General features: G+C 34.6%; 1 protein-coding gene across 2 annotated transcripts in view; it reads left to right on the forward strand.

Annotated features, from left to right (window-relative positions):
• LOC142344461 (uncharacterized) overlaps nucleotides 1-20,202 on the forward strand; it is a 94,369-nt gene that overhangs the window by 36,988 nt on the left and 37,179 nt on the right. For both annotated transcript variants that reach the window (XM_075396120.1, XM_075396121.1), the window contains exons 7-10: nucleotides 1,662-1,913; nucleotides 6,190-6,316; nucleotides 9,851-9,978; nucleotides 18,068-18,137. In XM_075396120.1, coding sequence (XP_075252235.1) covers nucleotides 1,662-1,913; nucleotides 6,190-6,316; nucleotides 9,851-9,978; nucleotides 18,068-18,137 — 577 coding nt within the window. The remainder of the gene's footprint in view (nucleotides 1-1,661; nucleotides 1,914-6,189; nucleotides 6,317-9,850; nucleotides 9,979-18,067; nucleotides 18,138-20,202) is intronic.

The raw sequence follows: 20,202 nt of genomic DNA on the forward strand, positions 1-20,202 counted from the left end.
ATTAAAAAAAGGGCTCTCAATTAGAGTTCGATTTTTTTTTGATAGTGAACTTCCCTATGAGACCAGAACTAGTCTTTCTATCGCCTTGCATTCAACTTTTACGAACTCAAAATTTATTCTTTTTATAGAAATTTGAATTAATGTTTTCGTAAAAAAGATCTTAGTTTGAAGAAAATTGTACTAAAAGTGAACAATCATGCTAAAGATCCCATTGTTCACACAAAACTTCAATCCTCGATAACTCCTCGAAAAAAACGAAATTCAAAAAAATCTTTTTACTTTTGAATTCTAAGCTGGACCAGCTTTTTAATGATACCACTCACATTTCTCTACGACGAATATATCGATCGGCCAAAATTCACTGAACAAAAAAAAAAAACCATTTGAGTATATAGTTCCTTCCCCCACAAGTGGGGTCGGAACAATTATTATATTTGTTCAACATCAAAAAATTATTTCTTTTTTCGTTATCAAAGTGATACATTTTTTCGCTAGACTTCTTTTAAAAAACCTTTGTTAATCAGAATTCTCAGTTAGTCAAATCATGAAGAGATCAAATCATAACTTAGGACATATTTTTGGACGTGATGGTTTTCAAAACCTTGTAATCCGTAATTACTTCCTTCGCTTGTCTTGTCGAACAAGCCTGGTCGATTATAACGTTTAATCGCAGAGCAGTGTTATTGTTGTCATATAAATTTGTGTTGCAAAATTTCTCACTATTTTATTGCTCAAGTTTTGTTACTTGCAAAAAAGCACCGGAAACCAAATAACATAGCAAGACAAATCCTGATTTACAAGTAAAAGAATATTCATTTACTAAGCACAAAACTAGACACTGGAAACGAATAGGAAGCTTAAGAAACAGTAAAACCCAAATCGAATCGTCGCATGTGGACAAAAATAACAATTCAGAAAGCTAATTTTCGTTCAGACACCATTTCGTCACTTTAATTCAAGAACAGAGTGAATAATATTCGTGCCGCAAATTTGTTTTTTTGTTCCACTTCTTGTTGCGGCGTAATCAAAGCAGTTTTTCTATTTGACTTCAAAAATCAATCTAGAATATGCAAACATATTTTGAAACAACCTTGACGGTTGATTTCCAGAAACGACTCAAAGTTTTTTTTGAAGAAACGACTCGAAAGTATTGCTTTTTTTGTGTCAAAACCAACACTTTCTAACACAACTACATAATGAAACCGCCTCAAGAACAACCATCCTCAAGCTATATATGATCTATTTACAAAAAAATCGATTATTTCGTCCAATACTATAAGTGGACATTAAAAATAAAACCTTTCCTGAATCAAATAAAGTTAACAAAAATGCTCACAAAACAAAATGGAAGCCATAATAGGCTCAAAAATTTATCTATTTTAAAAAAAATAAAGAGCAGCGAGAAATTGATAAAGTTATTCAAGCTTCTTATTTTTTTAAATCAATTTTTTTTTACAAAAATTCTGTTTAACAACATCAAATCTAAAATATATTGGCAGTAAATGTTTTTTTTTTAATCCTATAAACGTCAATAAAATCCTCAATAAAAGCAATGGATCTCAACGATGAGCGAAGTTTTTGCTTAAGCAGCCCAAAAAAACCGCAAAATGACAGAAAAACCGCTAAAAATAAAACTCAGATTAACTGTTTTGTTGATATAGGTGGACCCAGATGCAGGCGGTGGTTTCGGAAACGTGTTGCTTGACTTGCGTGAACAAAATGTGTCTGTGAGACCTCACATAAAATCTCACTTGTATCTTCAAGAGGCTGTCAAACAGGCTATAGAAGAGGCGGCTGCAGAACACCAGGCTGAGGAACCTGACCAAACTGGTTCTATCGGAGTTTCAAGAACGGCTCAGAATGCCAGTGCACTTTTCAATTTTGCGTTTTCTCCGGAAGACACTGAAGCTCAGGTTGGTCAGTTACCCCAACTTAGTAACAATTGTAAAATTGTGCAGTTTTAGCTACTCACTTTGTAGCTGCTGGACCTTGCCAAAGCACGGATGTCGGAATTATGTTATGGTTGCAAATTACATTCGAACATAAAAAAGGTTCAAGCCCTCGGCTGTTCAATCCTGATTTTGGCAGTAACATCTAATTATTCTAATATATGCTGTGTGAGCTATTCTTTTAATTAATTGAGCTAATTTGGGCTTTAAAAAATACAATTTAATTGCTCTCAAAAAATTTCAAATATCGAGTCCACCGTTTGTTCACATGCGGCAATTTCACTCTGATTTCTACTGTTTTTTCAATTTTTTTTGGATCGGATTTTTTTCCAAATGGTTTTCCCAATCTATTCATAGTCCGTTTTAGGTCTAGTTTTCTGTTTAGTCAATGATAATTCTTGGAATTGTACGTCAGGATTTGTCCTGCTATGTTTTTTTGTTTCGTCGTCGCGATTTTCGTTACGACCATATGACTTCACAACCACTTCAAATCTGCTTTTTGTTCATTCGTTCATGCAATTTCAACTGAAGTGCGTGTGTGACGTCATTTCTCGCTCTTAGTGGAGCGAGTTTTTTTGTTCATTCGTGAGATTAAATTTTTGGTCACACTTGACTTACCCCACTCACAAAAATGACTTCCTCACTTTGAAATTGACTTTTATTTACTTTAATTCGAAGAGTTAAGGTCAAATGGGTGTGTGTCACTCTAAGTGAAGGCTATTTGAGAGCAGCTAATAGAGGCAGCAAAACTTTATACAGATTTTTAATCAAAATATAACATTTCAGCCTTCAAGGAAAAGACGAATTTTTTTGTTCTGTCTTTCTTACTGTTTTTTTTTAGGTTGCAGATCTACGAAGCTATTGCGGCTATTTTCTGGCAATCTGCCATCTATGTTATAATTCTATTCCTACTTATATACCAACTCATGCTTATTAAAAAGAAGCGTATTTTGTTGTGATTATGGCTTATTACGAAATAAATTGCCTGATCGCTTGTTTTGTCCTATCGCTGACACAATTTTACTCCAAAGTTCTTCTTTTATTGGGCTACTTTACTACAGAAAAATTGGAATATAAATTGGAGTCGAAGCTTAGGAGCATCATAGCCGTTCCTCAGATTGCAACTAGCAATAATGGCAGACCTATTTTGCTAATGGCACTGGATGACACTCAGATGGAAATATTCTATTGGCTTCAATAAAAAAACTAACCGTCAAGAGCAAATATCTTACAGAGGGTCTTGGAGGTTGACAAGTGAACATGCACCAGTTTGGTGGGAAATACAACAAAAAATCAGTTCTTCAGATCAATTGGTTACATGTACATAGTCCGCACCTCTGCTGCGTCAAAAGCATGTTCAGTTTTTTAACGGAATTTAAATTAGAGTTGAAAAGCATTTGACTTGCAGTATAATGAAAGTGTTCACAATTATGCCAAAAAACAGCTAATGCCTGTTTCCTCAATGAGAAATCTCTTGCTTGTCATTGGTTGTGTCCATCTATTTTGTCCCCGCCCTTTCGCCCCTCAGTGTTTTATGCTTCTCAATACAGTTTATGTGCTGTTATATGGCACGTTACCTTGGAGCAAGTGCACCTTGCAGGTTCGCCCTGGCGGGGACGTAAATGATATAAGCCCAGTAAGCTGGGGAGGCAGAGTAGATCCTATTTACGTTTGCCTCAGAGAAAGTCGACGCAATTCTTCCGCGTACTGTGTCATATTTTGGGGGTTGTCCTCCTTTTACAGTTGGTGGATGTCAAGGATGTATCCTGTTTTGGCCCCTAGTGTTTTTTGCCACTCCCATTACATTTTATGCGTTGTCATTGAGCATGTTATACTATGTAAAAGACTGTACGTGCGACTTGATGGCGTATAAATTAAATTTCAACTAAGCTGGGGGGATAGAATAGAAATGAATTCGGCACAGAATCAATTGGCATGTACAACTAAATAAACTCTTGAGCGTTTGATTGAATTTTGCTTGTGTTTAACTCAGCTGGTGTTGTTGCTACAACTCGTCAAGCTCCTGATTGGGTTCCCGGGTTGACTTTTCTTGGAAAACATATCCAATAACCATATATGGTTCCATACAAGCAATACAAAAGTTTCTTATAGGAACTTGATATGGTTGCCAGGGACTCCGTATATGATTATTATATGGCATCCAAGATTTCAAGTTTCTTTTTTTCTCGTTCCAGGAGCACCTTCAAACAACCCACACGACTCTCAAACGTTTCCACACATATTAACATTTCATGGTAAAATGTTACCATATTTGGTTCTTACTTATATGGTTCTTTTATGGTTCCTTTATGGTTCCTATAAGTCCATACACGCTCCATTTTAGTTTGCAGCACCCAGTGGGCAGCTTTAGCTGCTTTTTATAAGCAGTATTGCTCAGTCCACAACAACCTGTAGCCACCCGCTGCAATATACAGCAATTTTAACACAAAAAACTCTCTTTCAATTTGACTCTAGAAACAATGTATTTGCGTGAAATTTTACGGTCATTTTGTTTCTGACTTCGTTTTTTGTATATTTTGACTTTTAAGTTTTTGATTTTACATGGCGCCATAAATATGTATGTTCTTGGATATGGTTCCCAAGACAACATGGACTTCAATTTTTTTTCAAGTGTCGCGAAGGGTTTTTCTCCACTCAGAGGGCAAAACATGGCTGTTTTAAGATGTTTTTGAGCAATGATCTTTTTTTATGGTCAGCTATATTGTCACCAAGCCACCAAAACTCCATACAATGCTTTGATATGGTTGCCAAGAAAACTTTTGGTTATCAACCCGGGTTAAAAACAAAGTCTATTTTTTCGCCTTTGATTTTTTGTTCTGTCCAGTTTCGATCTTTATGCTCTTCCAGCTTCTGAAAATCATATTGGCTTCTTAGTATTTGAAGACCATTGCCATTTGGCGTAGAAATGCTTGGCCGCCTCAGGTCTTTGGCAATTTTTAGGTGAAACAATTGTGTAGGGTGCCCCAGAAGAACCCATAAATGCAGCTTGAAATTTCTTTTGTTACCTTTGAACTGCTGCTGATACAGATTTTTAGGCAAAGCCACCTGCAGGGATCTCTCTTTTATAGCAAGACTTTTGAATCGAACTAATATCGAATCACTTATTAAGTCCTCTTGTTATTTTACTATTCAAATGTGATGATCTGATTTATCATGAGTTTTTGCGCACCCATAAAGAATTATCTAGGCCACAGCCCTCTTTGAATTAAACTGCCCCGGCTGCTATTTGAGCGCAATTTGTCCGACGTTAATAGATTTATGTTTTCAACTTGCAGGGTGCAGGATTTTAAGACTGGTAAAGCGATTTAGCTGTGTTTTTTCACCAGTTTTTCTCACTTTTTTGGGTAGAACTTATGTGAGCTAGGTATCTTTGATACTTTGACTCCTGCTTATTAAAAAAAGATTTAAATCTTGGAGACCCGTTGAGCGCAAAAATGCTAATATTTGGTACTGATTTGAAATGAATGCGCACATTCAGAAACGAAGTCTGTTGTTAAAATAACGCAATATCCTATCTTCACTTTATCCAACCCACCACCGTTTTTAGACTAAGTTTCCCTACACAATGTGTAGTTTATAAAAACTGCCAAAGCAAGCGTGATTTGTGCTCCGGAATATTACGACTTAATTGCTCTCAAAAAATTGCGAAGCAATTATTTGACTCCTTTTGTTTTCATGTTTCTAATCAAATTTGGGATCTTTTCCGTTTGTGCCCCCCCCCACCTTATAGGTTCATGTTGCACCCACTAACCCCCCCCCCCCCTCCCCTCAGAAGCACATGTCATTTTTTTAATAATGATTTGCTATGTAATGGCACATGCATAACGTACTGCGGGGGGGGGGGTGGGGGCACACGGAAAAGATCCAAATCTTTTGATATGAGTTATAATTGAGTTTCTTGCACCCATAAAGAAAAATTTGTCTAGACTACAGCTCCTGAAATAAATTGCCCCGCCTGTCGTTCGAGAGCAATTTGTCCAACGTTAGTCGGTTTATGTTTATCGAAGTGCATTATAATTGTAATAAGCTGCTTGTTGGCATAGAGGGCTTGTTTATTCAAATTCATAATATATATATCCATCAAAATTTTTTCCTCAATTCTCTGTGAAATGTCATTAATTTATTTTCATTGATTTAGACTCGATTTATCTATTTTGTTTGATAGTAATTGGTTCAGCGCCAGTAATCGAATCTGCATGATAGCATTTTCTTATTTCAGACTCTGAAGGAGGCAGAGTTTGATGTCAAGGAAGGTGTCATTGTAGCAAAAAATGAGGATGGAGAAGAAATCTTGGAAAGAGAAGAGGAGAAATGCAATGAAAGTGAAGCGAACGAAATGGAAACAGGTAGGACCATAGTACCCAACTCAAACGCTAGATTATTTTGAAAAAAATCTTGTCAAATAATTAGGAATCCTTCGAGAGATCCGGGCAAAGTGACTGTGCCCTCTTGCAATATAAATGTTTTTTTTATTTTACTACATTCTTGTAAGTAGAATAAAATAGCTTTTGATCCTCCTGCAAGTACATTAAAAAAATTGTGTACGCGCAAAATATGTTTGTAAAATAAATTGGCAATAGGCAAGAAAAAGTGTCTTAAAACATAAAAAAGTTTTCTTCGTAGTGCTGCAATGCTATGGGTGCCCCAATGATTAAAAAATTCAAAAGTTTGCAAGAATCTTGCAAGCCATCTTGCAACAGAATACATACTTCTTGCAAGATTCTTGCAAGATTCTTGCAAGTTTCGAAGCCTGCTAGCAAGATTCTTGCCAGATTTTGAATACACTTTTTTAATTACCTGACTGCAGGGGGCTACCCTTCGAGCTGAAAATGAGAGCTAGGTACAAGAGAGTAATACTACATCTGAAAACCATCTCAAGTCAATTAAAAAACGGACTTTGGTTTTTTCAAATATGATTTTTTACTCTTTTTAGGAAGACAATTAGACCTAACAATGATCAGAATAATTTTTAGGACTACAAAAAAGATCCTCAAATACCGATAAGATAAGCAACAGAAAATTTCGAGTGTTGGTTTCTGAAACAAAAAGTTGTTTTTGAATCCAAAAAATCTTGCACGAAACTTGCAAGAATCTTGCAAGACTTCACATTGAAAAGGTGTTTAGAAGAAGGTCATCTAGAATCAGTTCTGCTGATCAAAAATTTTGGTAAGAGTTCAATTCATTTGGTTTTCAGTTAGTTTTAGCTACCAAAAATTCAACAATAAATTTTCCTGAATTCAAAATCTTCATGCAAGATTCGTGCGATATTTTGAATCGGGGCTAATTTTTTTTTCATTGAACTCGGTTTTGTAACTTATTTAATAAACAGTAGTTTGCTTGAAAGGTGTTTTCCAAAGCATTTAAACCATGATTTAAATTTTGCTGTAATTATCCTGCAAGATTCTTGCACGAATCTTGCAAGTTTTTAATCATCTTGCAAGATTCTTGAATCCGCTCATCACTAAGGTGATTGGCCGGAGGTTGAACTACATTTTTGCTCTCCTAAAAATGCTTTTCTGAAAAAAGCGATTGTATTAGGTGCGGGCATAACAATTTACTTTTAACATGTTGACAGTTCTCCATTATTTTTTTTCTTCATTATTTATCTTTCGACCAATCCCGACTCTTTTCATGAGAATTATCAAAATACCTTTATATCTACCCATTAAGGCCCATCATGCTGCTATTGACTTAAAAATTTCATAAGGGACTGCATCTTTGCTGGCGTGGTGTTTAACTTCCGCAGTGTGAAATCAAATGACAATGATGTGCATTGTGTGATCAAATGTAAATGACATCAAAATGGCATCTAGAGCTATGCGTCACTTAAAAAAAAAAACAATTAATTGTTTCAAAAGGACGTAGTTCCTCAAAAGATAACAATTGAACGAATAGTCGAAGCCATTTTGATTACAGCTGAGTTAAAGTGAAACTCAATTGATAATTTTGAATCATTTTGTAGAACAAGATTCAAAATAATAAGCAGGTTTTATATTTTCACTTTTTCTAAAAAGTTTTGATTTTGCTAAAAAGTTGTTCGGAAAAGTTTTCTTTCTCCTCCAATAGTTTGTCTGAAACACTTTCTGCTGTATTGAATTATTGACAAATTATACTGTCTTCTTTTTAAACGGCATACCAATGTCACAAATTTGGTCTTGTTTGTTTTTTTTCGAGCGACCAATTGTGCCGCTACAAATTTGATTTTTATGTTTTTGTATGTCGGTTTAGCATTAATGTATCTAAAGCTCAGATATAACGATCGATTTCATTGGTTAACTTTACGGTGGGCGTCAACAAACTCTCTTACTAATATGATCAAACAAATTTATCACAATGAATGGAAAGGGTTTGGTCTGGGAATCCTGGAAATCTGTACTTATCAAATAGATCTCTTTCAGCACTTTTATGGCCCTCAATCTACAAATCTTTTGGAATCCACTGTTTCTACAAATGGACTACCTCTGGCTCTTATTGAGTACTGTGACCTATATTTGTTTAATCTTTCCGTTTTTCTGCCACTTTTTTACCCCCGGGGCAATTTGAAGAACTAGTTTGCGGAGAATTTATTTGGATAAAAACGTTTGTCAAAGCCTTCAACAGTCCTTAGAGCTGTGAAATTTTCAGTTTGTTATAACTGTTTATAACTAGAATAACCAGTGTAGTTATAATTAAGCTTGCGTTGTGTCCCAGGTTTCTGGCTGTGAAATTCGCGGGTGTGTAGGATTTCTTTGTATCGTAATTGAGTTCACTCAATTAGATTTACCCCTTTCACTTATTCGGTTGCTCCGGGCTTCTAAGTCCCCAATTTGGAGCCTGGTACAATTTTACCCATTTTGTCTTCAAATAAACTGTTTGAACAAACTTGCAGCGATTATCGACAAGTTATTTTCAACTTTTAGCGCGTGCGTGGGTTAGTAGTTCTTATTAGTTGTACAAGAATCATATAGGTTTTCAGACGAATAAAAGGAAAAACCATCAAGGAAAAAAATCCCCACTGAAGTAAACCCCCCAATTTAAATTTGAATTTTGGTCGCGATAATTTTATCGGTTGTGATATATCAGTGGTACTGAAAAAAAAAGAAAATCTTTTTACATAAAACTTCTTTGGAAGACACAAATCTGCTCCTTGTGTTTTCCTTTTCTTTTTGCTTTTTTTGTGTTTTCTAGTGAAAAGTGCTTGTTTTTTGATTTCTCTAATAAAAGAGTACGATGCTTATCTGGTAAGATTGTTGTAAGTGTCTTACCAGATAACCATCGCAATCTTGCGTCTTAGCAGATAACCGTTATTTGCAAGAAACTTGCAAGATCTTAGCAGATAACCGTCCCAGTTCGTCTAGGGTAGTTTCGTGTCAAGTCCCACGGGCCACTAAGACATGGCCATGGCCCGCATGGCATGGACAAACGCGCTAAATGCGCAGTTTTTTCAAAGTCATGTGGGGGCGTATTTCCGTGCGTCTTTTTTCTGCGGCTTTTTTCCCCGAAACCGCATATATGCATTTCTGCATTTCGTATCACGATCAGTGCATGGAACCTAAAACATCGTTTATCAATCTTCTATGAAGACACCCGTGGTGTCATACACATCATATATGACCCAGTATGAATTAAAGGAATTTCGTATGATTGCTATATCGATTGTACGTAATACTCTGTTAAGATCTGAAGGTAGTCATAATTCAATTATCTTGGTCATTTTCGATTTTTTTAGTCTTTTATATAAAGCGAGAACTACGAAGCTATAGGGCTTCACTGCTAAAAGGCTAACTTGATACCTTACCCCACTTTTGAGTCTACTGTTTTATAGTTTTTTTAGTAGTTTTTTATTGTTTTTTTCGCCCGACGTCTTTAACTAATTTGTTAAACTATTTTTTTATTGATAGATCTTACGGTCGATTCGGATCCAGAGGTTGCAGATGAAATGGGACCAAACGTTGCAGCCGATGATGGATGTGAAAATTTGGAAGTGTCGCAAACTGAAAAAGAGCAACCGCAAGATTGGTCAGAACAGGTAAATATTATATTTGAAAAACTGTAACAAAATCTTTAAGCAGTCTTTTTAATTGCTCCGAAAGCGATAGCTGAGCTGAGCTATTATTGTTTTTTTTGTTACAACTAAAAGATATTGAATTGCATTAGGGCTTTTTCAAGATGTGTTCGCACTCATTATTTTTGAAGCAAAATTAAAGTGACGATTTTAGTCACGCCCAAACAGTTAGTGTTTCAAAAAATGAATGGTTTTGTGGCGTGGAACTCTTTTTGCTCTAAATGTAAAGATCGAAAATTTGCTTCTTTTGATAGTGGTTTCATATTCACGCGCAACCATGCGACTTCTGTCATAACTGTTTTTTGATCTTTTCTTTCGCTCTTCTACTAAATGGTCAGCAACTTTTGTGTTACGAGCTTTGAAGTCACGCTTCGTTCAGATATTTTTAAAGCATTCACTCATGCAGTTTTCCGACTCAGTTAAGTGCGTGACGTCATTTTTCACACTTATTGGAGCAACTTTTTAAAACTATTTGCGTGAAGATTTTTGATCACTCGTGAGTTTCTCACTCTCGAACTGATATTTCCCTGTCTAAGAATTTGGAGCTTATTTGGGGACAGATTTACAGAGCAAAAGTGTATATCAAAGGATTACAACAAAAACTAATTCATCAAAAATTATTTTAGGTATAATTCTTTGCATTGATTTTTTATGACTACAGGTCCAATAAACTATTTCCTGGCAATATGCCATCTATTTTTTCTTTTGCATAGCCGATTGTGGAGATTTTCTAAGTTGCTTTGATTTCTTTACAGTTCTCTAAACCATTTTTTGTACTGTTTCATCAAAGTTTTTGATGTTTAATATTTCTTGATTTTGTTCCTATGATTTTTTCAACATTTTGCATTTTGCTCATGATGGATAAAGTTTGCCTTAAATATAAGATTTTGAGGCAATTTATTGATCCCATTGATTTGAAATCAAAGTTTTATCCGTGCAAATTTTTGATTGGAGTTTTTTTGGAGTTTTTTCCTCGCCTGCTCATTAAACTTCGCCCGCAGTATTAACTTTGTCTTGCAATATCTTGCAATCATTACATTTTTTTCTGCAAGAATCTTGTCCGATGAATTTTCGTTCTCGACCAGAGTTGTTCTGAATAGCTGTGTTTTGCTTAAATTAGATGCCGTTTACAGGACCCCCCAATCCATTTTACAAATACTTTCGCGGGAGGTACTTATTCTCCTTATATTAAAATGTTTGCTACTTAAGTGCCGTCAGAGTGGACTGATGATGAATTCGGTTATAAAATCCTCTTCTGCAATAAATAAAGGCAGCAAACTATACGCGCACAAATACAAACAAAATGTCTCACATGACTGTCCGCGGACCAACGCAAGATCTTGGATTCCCAGAATATAATCCACCTTAGATTTCTAGTCCACACACTAATTGACATTGCAGATGCGCATTCCTTTGCAATAGATATTGTGGTTTATCAATCATCAGCTAAAATGGCAACTGTCCTTTAACTCAAATTTGAAAAGAAAGAAAGTTAGAGTTAAAAAAGTTGTCAGAGGACCAAATAAAGGCCGAATAACTTACCATCATACGTTTTTTTTATTTTGACCATTTTTTTGCAAAATCTGGGTCTAAATATTAAGTCTCATTTTCTGCGCCATTGTCATTCCCAATTTTTTGTATCAGTTCACGCGATTTTTGTTTTTATTTGTGAACATTTTGCGAACATTTTAAGAAAAGTTAGGATTTTTAAAGTGAATTTTTTTTACTCTCAAAGCGGAAATAACTTGTATTTGATATCGTATGCTTCTGACAGGAAAATCAGTGCAGTCAAAACACTAGAAAATTCACTAGCTTAAAAAATTTCAAACCTTGTGTTCATGCTTTATCTTTTTTAATCAAAACAAACTGAAACTATATCAAAAGTGAACAGCAGAAACAAAATTTGACATTGTCCTGTATTCAGATGAATTTTCTCAGAATGATCTTTTAAGCCATAAGGTTTTGTTTCACAAAAGCAGCATTGAGATAAACTATTGCTTGGTATTTCTCGTTTTTTTTTTCAATTTTGGCTAAAATGTTCAACGGGACGCTCCATTTAACTGTCAACGTCAAAAGAAACTGGATAAACATGATATGTTTCAGGATATTATCTATTAGGCGATTCATGTAAGCGTCTGAGGACGCAGAACTTCATGGCAGGTACTTTACAATTTAGTGTTACTTGCAATTTTTTCCTTGTTTTATTTTTGCCCCTAAAATATATAGCAACAATTGTGCTTTTTCTTGCCTTCGCAACTTCATTCGAGATGAATAAACCTATAATTAAGAGGCAATAATGCTTCCTTTTGCGGAGTCAAAACGAGAAATTTATTTTGGTTAAAACTCTTTTTCAGGCCAGCGTTTTCCTCGGTATAAAATTATAATGGCTACTTTAACTCTCAGTTTGATCATCATGGTTCCATAGCTGAAAGGATAAATTCTCTATAAAATGTCTCTATCTGACTTACCTGATCAGTTAACTTGCCCTGAAAAAAACGTTTTTTATCTATTAGCCTTATTTGGTCTTTTACATTTTTTCATGTAGCTTGTATGGATATTTATTGCGCCAACAAGTTTCCAAAATTGGGGAAGGTGTATGCGAGGCAAGTTTTTTTTCTCCAGTCAAATTTTCACTTTTTTTAACGCATAATAAATAGAAAAAGTAACAAAATTTTGCAACTCCTTGCAGTTTTTGTGAGTTTTATAAAAATATACAAGTTTATCTTATTTCATATTGAAAAAGGGATCTGTTCATGTAAATGCAAGGAAGAAAGGAAAAGGAAAAAAGAAAAGTAATGCGGATGGTGAGGAAAACTTTTATAATTTTCTTTCTCTGTGGTTCCTTTTCTAACACTTAGTGCGTTTTTTGGTATTTCTGTTGCTCAATAGGCTATCGATGCAGTCAAAACAGAAAAAAGAGGCTGAAAATTACAAAAAATCGCAAAAAAAAACATATAAAATCTGTCTCTTTCATTGAACTTTTACCTGTTTCGAGAACTGTATAGTACTTTTTAGTCAATTTATTTGGTTATAATTGCAACAAATCGCATCAAAACGAAGAAAATCACTACTCCTGATGTAAGAAAACTCTAGATTTTTAGTGAACAAGAGAAAACCAATCAATGTTCAAACAATTTGTTCACCATTTTTATTTATTTCTCTGGCGTCTTGAACAAACTATTTTTTGTGCAAATTTAAGCCATTGTTTCATAGACTAGATACATCAACGGAAAAAGGCTTAAGAAGAGATTAGAATTTTGAAATAGAATATGGAAAGATAAAACAAAATTTCTTTCTAACAAAATCTTTTTTTTTCTAATACAGTAGGCACTGGCACAAAACATGAAAGCCACGTCCCTAGTGTTTTTGTAAGATAGAACAATTAGACGACAAAAAAATTTTTAACTCTCAATTTTATCATGATTTCATAGCTGAAATGCAAAATTCTCTATAAAATGTCTCTATCTGACTTACCTGATCAATTAACGTGCTCCGAAAACGATGATTTTCATCTATTAGCCTTATTTGGTCTTTTACCCTTTTTTTCATGCAGCTTGTTTGGATATTTATTGTGCCAACAATTTTTCAAGATTGGGGAAAGTGTATTCGAGGCAAGTTATTTTTTCTCCAGTCAAATTTTCACTTTTTTTAAGCATAATATTTAGAAATAGAAACAAGATTTTGCAGCTCTTTGCAGTTTTTTTTGAGTTTTATAAAGATATACAAGTTTATCTTATTTCATATTGAAAAAAGGGACCTGTTCATGTAAATGCAAGGAAGAAAGGAAAAGGAAAAAAGAAAAGTAATGCGGATGGCGAGGAGAACTTTTATAATTTTTTTCTCTGTGGTTCCTTTTCTAACACTTAGTGCGTATTTCGGTAATTCTGTTGCTCAATAGGCTTCCGATGCAGCCAAAACAGAAAAAAAGAGGCTGAAAATTACAAAAAATTGCAAAAAAAAACATTTAAAATCTGTCTCTTTCATTGAATTTTTACGTGTTTCGAGAACTTTATCGTACAATTTAGTCATTTTATTTGGTTATAAATGCAACAAATCACATCAAAACCAAGAAATTCGCTACTCCTGATGTAAGAAAACTCTAGTTTCCTAGTGAACAAGAGAAAACCAATCAATATTCAAACAATTTGTTCACCACGTTACTTGTTTCTCTGGCATCTTAAACAAACTGTTTTGTCTGCAAATTTAAGCCATTGTATCATAGACTAGTTACTTCAATGAAAAAAGGCTTAAGAAAAGATTAGAATTTTGAATAAAACATGAAAGCCACGTCCCCAGCGTTTTTGTAAGTTAGAACATTCAGACGACAAAAAAAAGAAATTTCGTTAGGACAAAGGTTTTTTTCAATTACAGATTATGTTGATTGTTTCTGATTAATCAAAAGATTAATCAGATTAATCAGAAAAAATGTTTTTCAAAGTAATATTCTCTTTTGGCCTCCTCTTGTGCTGTCAATTTTCTCATAAACAAGATGTAGGACGACATCAAGAAATCACTGGTAAATTTCAGCTTCAATAAACTGAAATCAGTAAGATTATTGGGGAAGCAGACGATCAAGTTTTTCTGTCAGTTTTTGTCCATTTTTAGGAGATAATTTGCAGCACCGCCTTTATGAGTTTCGGGTTCAATTTTAAAGCAGAATAGAAGTAATGATTCTTCATGAAAACTCAAGAACAGAACATGCAACCTCATTATGAAAGAACATAAATTGTTTGTTGACACCTTTTACTATGTAGACTTGTTATGGTTTTTATGCTTTCGCTGTTGAGTTGATATTATGTTGCTCAGCAGTCAGATTCAACAAAAATTTTTATGGAAAAATGTGTACTAATTTTTTGTGAGCCTGAAATTTTTTTTCTGAATTACTCGTCAGAATCATGTCCTTCAGTTAATAATGGTTTTTTTGAACAAAAATTGATTGACCTGATTAAATACGAGAAAAAATATTCAATAAGAACAGGCAAAAGAGTTAGTTAAAAAAAACGAAGCAAAATTTTTAACACTGCACTCTTTTTGTCAACTTCTGTTTGATTGAAATTAAAACATAATTTCTCCAAATTGATTCAGTGATCAAATCACAGCGCTGGAATGAGTGATTTAATAGATTTATAAACGTTATATAATTTAGTTAAAAAAAGCTCGACTCTTAATTTTCAATTTGTTTTCGATTAGTCACGTAACCATTGAAGAGTAAATTTTTCTAGTTTTTTAAAATTAAATTGTACAGTACTGAAAATCGTCCCAATAGAAAACATTTGACTTGGAAATAACTTGAAACAGATTTGTTGCCAAAAAGACGATACTTGACATAATCATCAGCTAATATTTGATTACTTCTTATTTTTTTGGAAAACTTGTTGTGAAAATTTTCAAGAAAATCTTGGGTGAAGACCTAGGTAGTCTGTCATATTTCAAAAACAGAAAAAAGTTTCTGTGAAAAGCTGTCTTTTATTCCTATTTATTTTACAATGAATTTGACTTTACTTTTTTATATCAATATAAGGGTTTTCCATCAAAACCATATAAGGGTTTTTATTCCATCATAAAGAAAATCAGTACTCTGTTTTGCTACAGAAAAACTGCTTGAACTTGAGCTGCGCACAAATGATTGTCAAAAAAGTTTTTTCTCCCACTACAGAAAAAGTTTTGACAAACTTGAGACGTATCTTGGAATATTCTGTGCTATGCACAGCATTGCTCGAGCAGTTTTATTTGCTCCACATTGAACTCAAAAACAACAGGAGGTCCCTTCTGTTTCACCACAAAATCATGATATCTTTCATTATATGAGCCATATCATTTTGTGTTGCATATTTTTGACAGATGAGTGTTCTTGCTCCGTAGACTATTAATTTTGACGATCAATAAAAGATCAATTTCAAAAAAGTGGACTATAAAACAGTGTAATTGTAGTGTATTTCTCAGAGTGTAATTTCTTTAAAATTGTAGTGTATTTCTAAGAGTTTTAATTTCTTTAAAATTACACTCTTCCACTCTTTTCCTTATTAAAATTCCACTAAATAGTGTAGTAATTATAGGTATTTTTTTAGAGTGTAATAAGAGTGTAGTAAAGAATGTAAAGAGTGTAAAGAGTGAACAGAAAGTGTAATTTCCTCAAAATTACACTTTTACACTCTTTTCCCCTTGATTTAAGAGCGGAAATTGCTTTACACAGTTATTCTCACTTAACGTTTGAATACGGTTGAACACCTTCGCCCGGGAAAAACAAAAATAGGGACCTACGTTGGCTAAAATTATTTAGGGTTGGGCATTAACAGACTTTCAAATACTCAATTTTGTGATTTAAACTTCCAGATATTTTTAGAGTTTGAAAATTGTGTGTGAATAATGAGATGTTGAATTGGAAATGCGTACTTAGTTACAGTCATCACTATCTATTATAGCGCATAATTGTATGTACTACTAATGTGAGGAAATAAGCTAAGCATTAGCTCTTACTGCTCGAGCTATATCGCTAAGCATTTAGCCGCCGCGCTCAGCTGAGCTTGTTGTTGTTTGCGGCTATTCCTCTGCTGCTGGGCTTGAATCGCCAGCCAGTGGTTTAAATCCTCGCAGAGTTGGAAAAAGTGCTTTTACTACAAATTCACTGCTTTTTATAGTGGTGGTTTATACTTTTTGCCAGCTGGCATAGTCTGATTGGTTGATTCAGTATGTCGACGTAGACTACAGCAAAAGCACAGTAGGATTGCATCAGATAGCACTAAAAATGATTGAGTTTTGTATTGTATGTAGCACTTCTACATCTCACCCCAGTTTGAAGAAAATTGAAAAGTTTTTTCAGTTTGTAAATATGACTTCTTCTCTGGTTGACCCGAATTTCTTTCTTTCTCTTCTTGTATTGCTTCGTTGCATCCAGTTATTGTGTTTTGTTGACACATCTGCTACGGCAATAATTCAATAAACTTCAGGTACCAATGTGTGGGCAAAATCTGCCTCACCAAAAAGCCATTTTAGGCAAACAAATAAGGGCAACGCTCTTTTTGGCGTTTTCAATAATAAACGAATGCAACTGACAAATAAATTGAACATCGCAGTCCGAAATCAGAATAATAACAATTGATAACAACAAAAACAAAGCAAGAAATTCATCCCTCCGGGACAAAATAAAAAGAAAATAGTGGTAACAGTTAACGAAAGGAAGAAAGTCTCACATTCGTAAGGTGTGAATTTTTTGCTGCTCGGCGCACCAGATTTTAGAGTTTGAAAAATGTGTGTGAATAATGAGATGTTGAATTGGAAATGCGTACTTAGTTACAGTCATCACTATCTATTATAGCGCATAATTGTATGTACTACTAATGTGAGGAAATAAGCTAAGCATTAGCTCTTACTGCTCGAGCTATATCGCTAAGCATTTAGCCGCCGCGCTCAGCTGAGCTTGTTGTTGTTTGCGGCTATTCCTCTGCTGCTGGGCTTGAATCGCCAGCCAGTGGATTAAATCCTCGCAGAGTTGGAAAAAGTGCTTCTACTACAAACTCACTGCTTTTTATAGTGGTGGTTTATACTTTTTGCCAGCTGGCATAGTCTGATTGGTTGATTCAGTATGTCGACATAGACTACAGAAATAGCACAGTAGGATTGCATCAGATAGCACTAAAAATGATTGAGTTTTGTATTGTATGTAGCACTGCTACAATATGTGCAGTGATAAATTCGAGAATAACATAATTCCTATATACAGTTTTCAAGCAAGGTTGGCTGATTTTTGTGAAGTCACTTTGAAAGTCACTCTCGCTCGATCTGCCACCCAGTGCTGCACGAATGCCAGGCTTTCTGGGTAATCTCATCAGAGTCACGTACCTTGAAGACTGTGGATGGGGCCCTGATAGTGTTGCCAGATTCTGTTGAAGAGTCTTAGTAGAAACCCCCCTCTGCAAGACCCAAGTCGGCCTATTGAGACTTGGATTGCGTTGCGTACCTCAGTCGGGGCTGTACTATTTACCCCATTAGTTTGAATTCAATCGTTTTTTTTAAAAAAAACTCAAATTCGAGTGAAGATTGAATTGTGTTTTAGGATCTGATGAATGTTGCTGGCATTGGAGAACTGGAAGAATTTGCTGTGAAATTTGAAAAGGAGATGTTAGGTTAGTCAGTCTTTAATTCCAAGAAAGATAATACTTTTCCGAAATAAAAGAATAAGCATGAGAAAATATGGTAAACGTTTGCTTTGTATTAATAACATACAAAAGTGGAAGCCAGTTTTAAAAGTAAGTACATTTCCAGCAATTCGGTACCCGGGTCGAGAAATTTTCCGAAAATTATGTAAGAAATGCACTGAAATGCGCTGAATTTTAACAAAAAATTCAGCGCAAAAACCTTACATAATAATACGCTGAAGTGTGCTGAAATGCACTGAAACTTATGCAAGAAATGTGTTGAAAATGCGCTGAAATTTTGAATTTTCAGCGCCTTCTCCACATTTCAGCGCATTTCAGCGCATTCAGCTCATTTCTTACATAATTTCAGCGCATTTCTTACAAAATAATGCGCTGAAACGGCGCTGACATCTCGACCCGAGTACCAGTAGACGCTTATTGTAATGGATTCTATCATTAAACTCTTTCTGTTTTTTTTTAACTTTTGGAGTCTATTAGCAAAATTTCTCTTTAAATGGTTTACCAAGAAATTTAAGTTCAGTGATCCGTAACTGGGCGGTTATCCTTAAAGTTTCTGCACAATTTTGAGTTTTTCTTTGGCGTACGTTATATTGAAACATATAGATGAACAACTAAAATTGACAGCTCGCCAGTTGTACAGTTTGTGCGTTCAGTTTCGAAGATTTTCTTCCTCAGATCCCATAAGAATTGACAGGAGTTCTTGGTTTTGTTTGCAAATTTGAGTTACGAGGTATTTATATGATCTCGTAAAGTGTCTCGACTAGCCCAATGTGAAAGGAGGCTTAAATGTTGTGCATATTTGCTCATTGTCATTCTACAATGGGCTAAACTTGTCTGCTCGAGATTTTCATAGATGAGAGACCAGTTAGTCTCCGCTTTCAACTTTCAGTAACTTTGCACTACAGTAGGCTACGTGTGTGTGTGTGTGTGTGTGTGTGTGTGTGTGTTTTTCGCGGCTGTTTTAAGGTAAGAGTTTAATTCATGAAGTGATATTTCATTCTGTGAGTAGATTTGTATTTCTTATTAATAAAAGAATAAATAAATTTATTCTCAAATAAATATAGAATTAATATTGATTTATCGGTCGGTCTATAAATTAACTTGAGGTTTAAAGCGCAATTGTCTTTTAGAAAATTTACTTTTCAAAAACACTAACTTGACCTTCAGTTTCTGAGGGATTCCAGGATTGAAATTTTTTAAGCGTAACTGGGGCTTTTTACTCTTGAAGCATTAATAGGACTTAGTTTTTTGGACATCACATGGCGAGAAACAAGAACACAGCTAAATCAGTGTTTGAAAATTATTACAAACTGTCTTCAAATATATTGCCCATTTGATAATTTGCTTATTGGCCGAAAAAAATTTTTTAAATTAATTTCCGGCTCACGTAACCGACCTTTAGTTCTGCAATCTGCTTTTGTTCATAATTATACTGGCGCCTGTTTCAATCGACAAAGTTTTTATAAGTTTTGTCATGGCGTGCTTTATAAATAAACGGTTTCATTCTGTCATGAACCAGTAGCCGCTATTAATTGCACTAAAGGTTTTGAATAAACTTTACTGCAAAGCCGATTTTCATGTTTTTTACATGTTTTTCATAGACATCGAGCAGTTCTGTGTAGTAATTAATAGCACTAATTCAGATTTCATCACAAGAGTTGGCGTACATTTTTCATTACAAGTTTTGCTGTTGCAATCGCTTCTTCATCAAATGTCTCTGAGCCTATTTCCTTGCGGAAGAGTTTCCCTAAACTTGATTTTTCTAAACCGCATTAAAGGCTTCCATTTTTAGTAGAGAGAGTGATCTGAAAGACAGTTTTGTAACTAATCCATAAACTCCAAACACTAGTGTTTCACCTTCTGGCTCTTTCTTCCACAAACTACCTAATGCAATCTCAAAAGTTATCATTCAGATTTTTGTAGAAATGCAATTTGTTTACACAAAAATACCATTGTAGATTAATTTGAAACTGGCAATATTTTCTGCAATTTTTTAGTGTCACTGCGCTGATTTTTCATCTGCTCAGAAGAC

This window comes from Convolutriloba macropyga, chromosome 8, assembly GCF_964194025.1.
Source record: "Convolutriloba macropyga chromosome 8, txConMacr16.3, whole genome shotgun sequence".
NCBI classification, from domain to species: Eukaryota; Metazoa; Xenacoelomorpha; order Acoela; family Convolutidae; genus Convolutriloba; species Convolutriloba macropyga.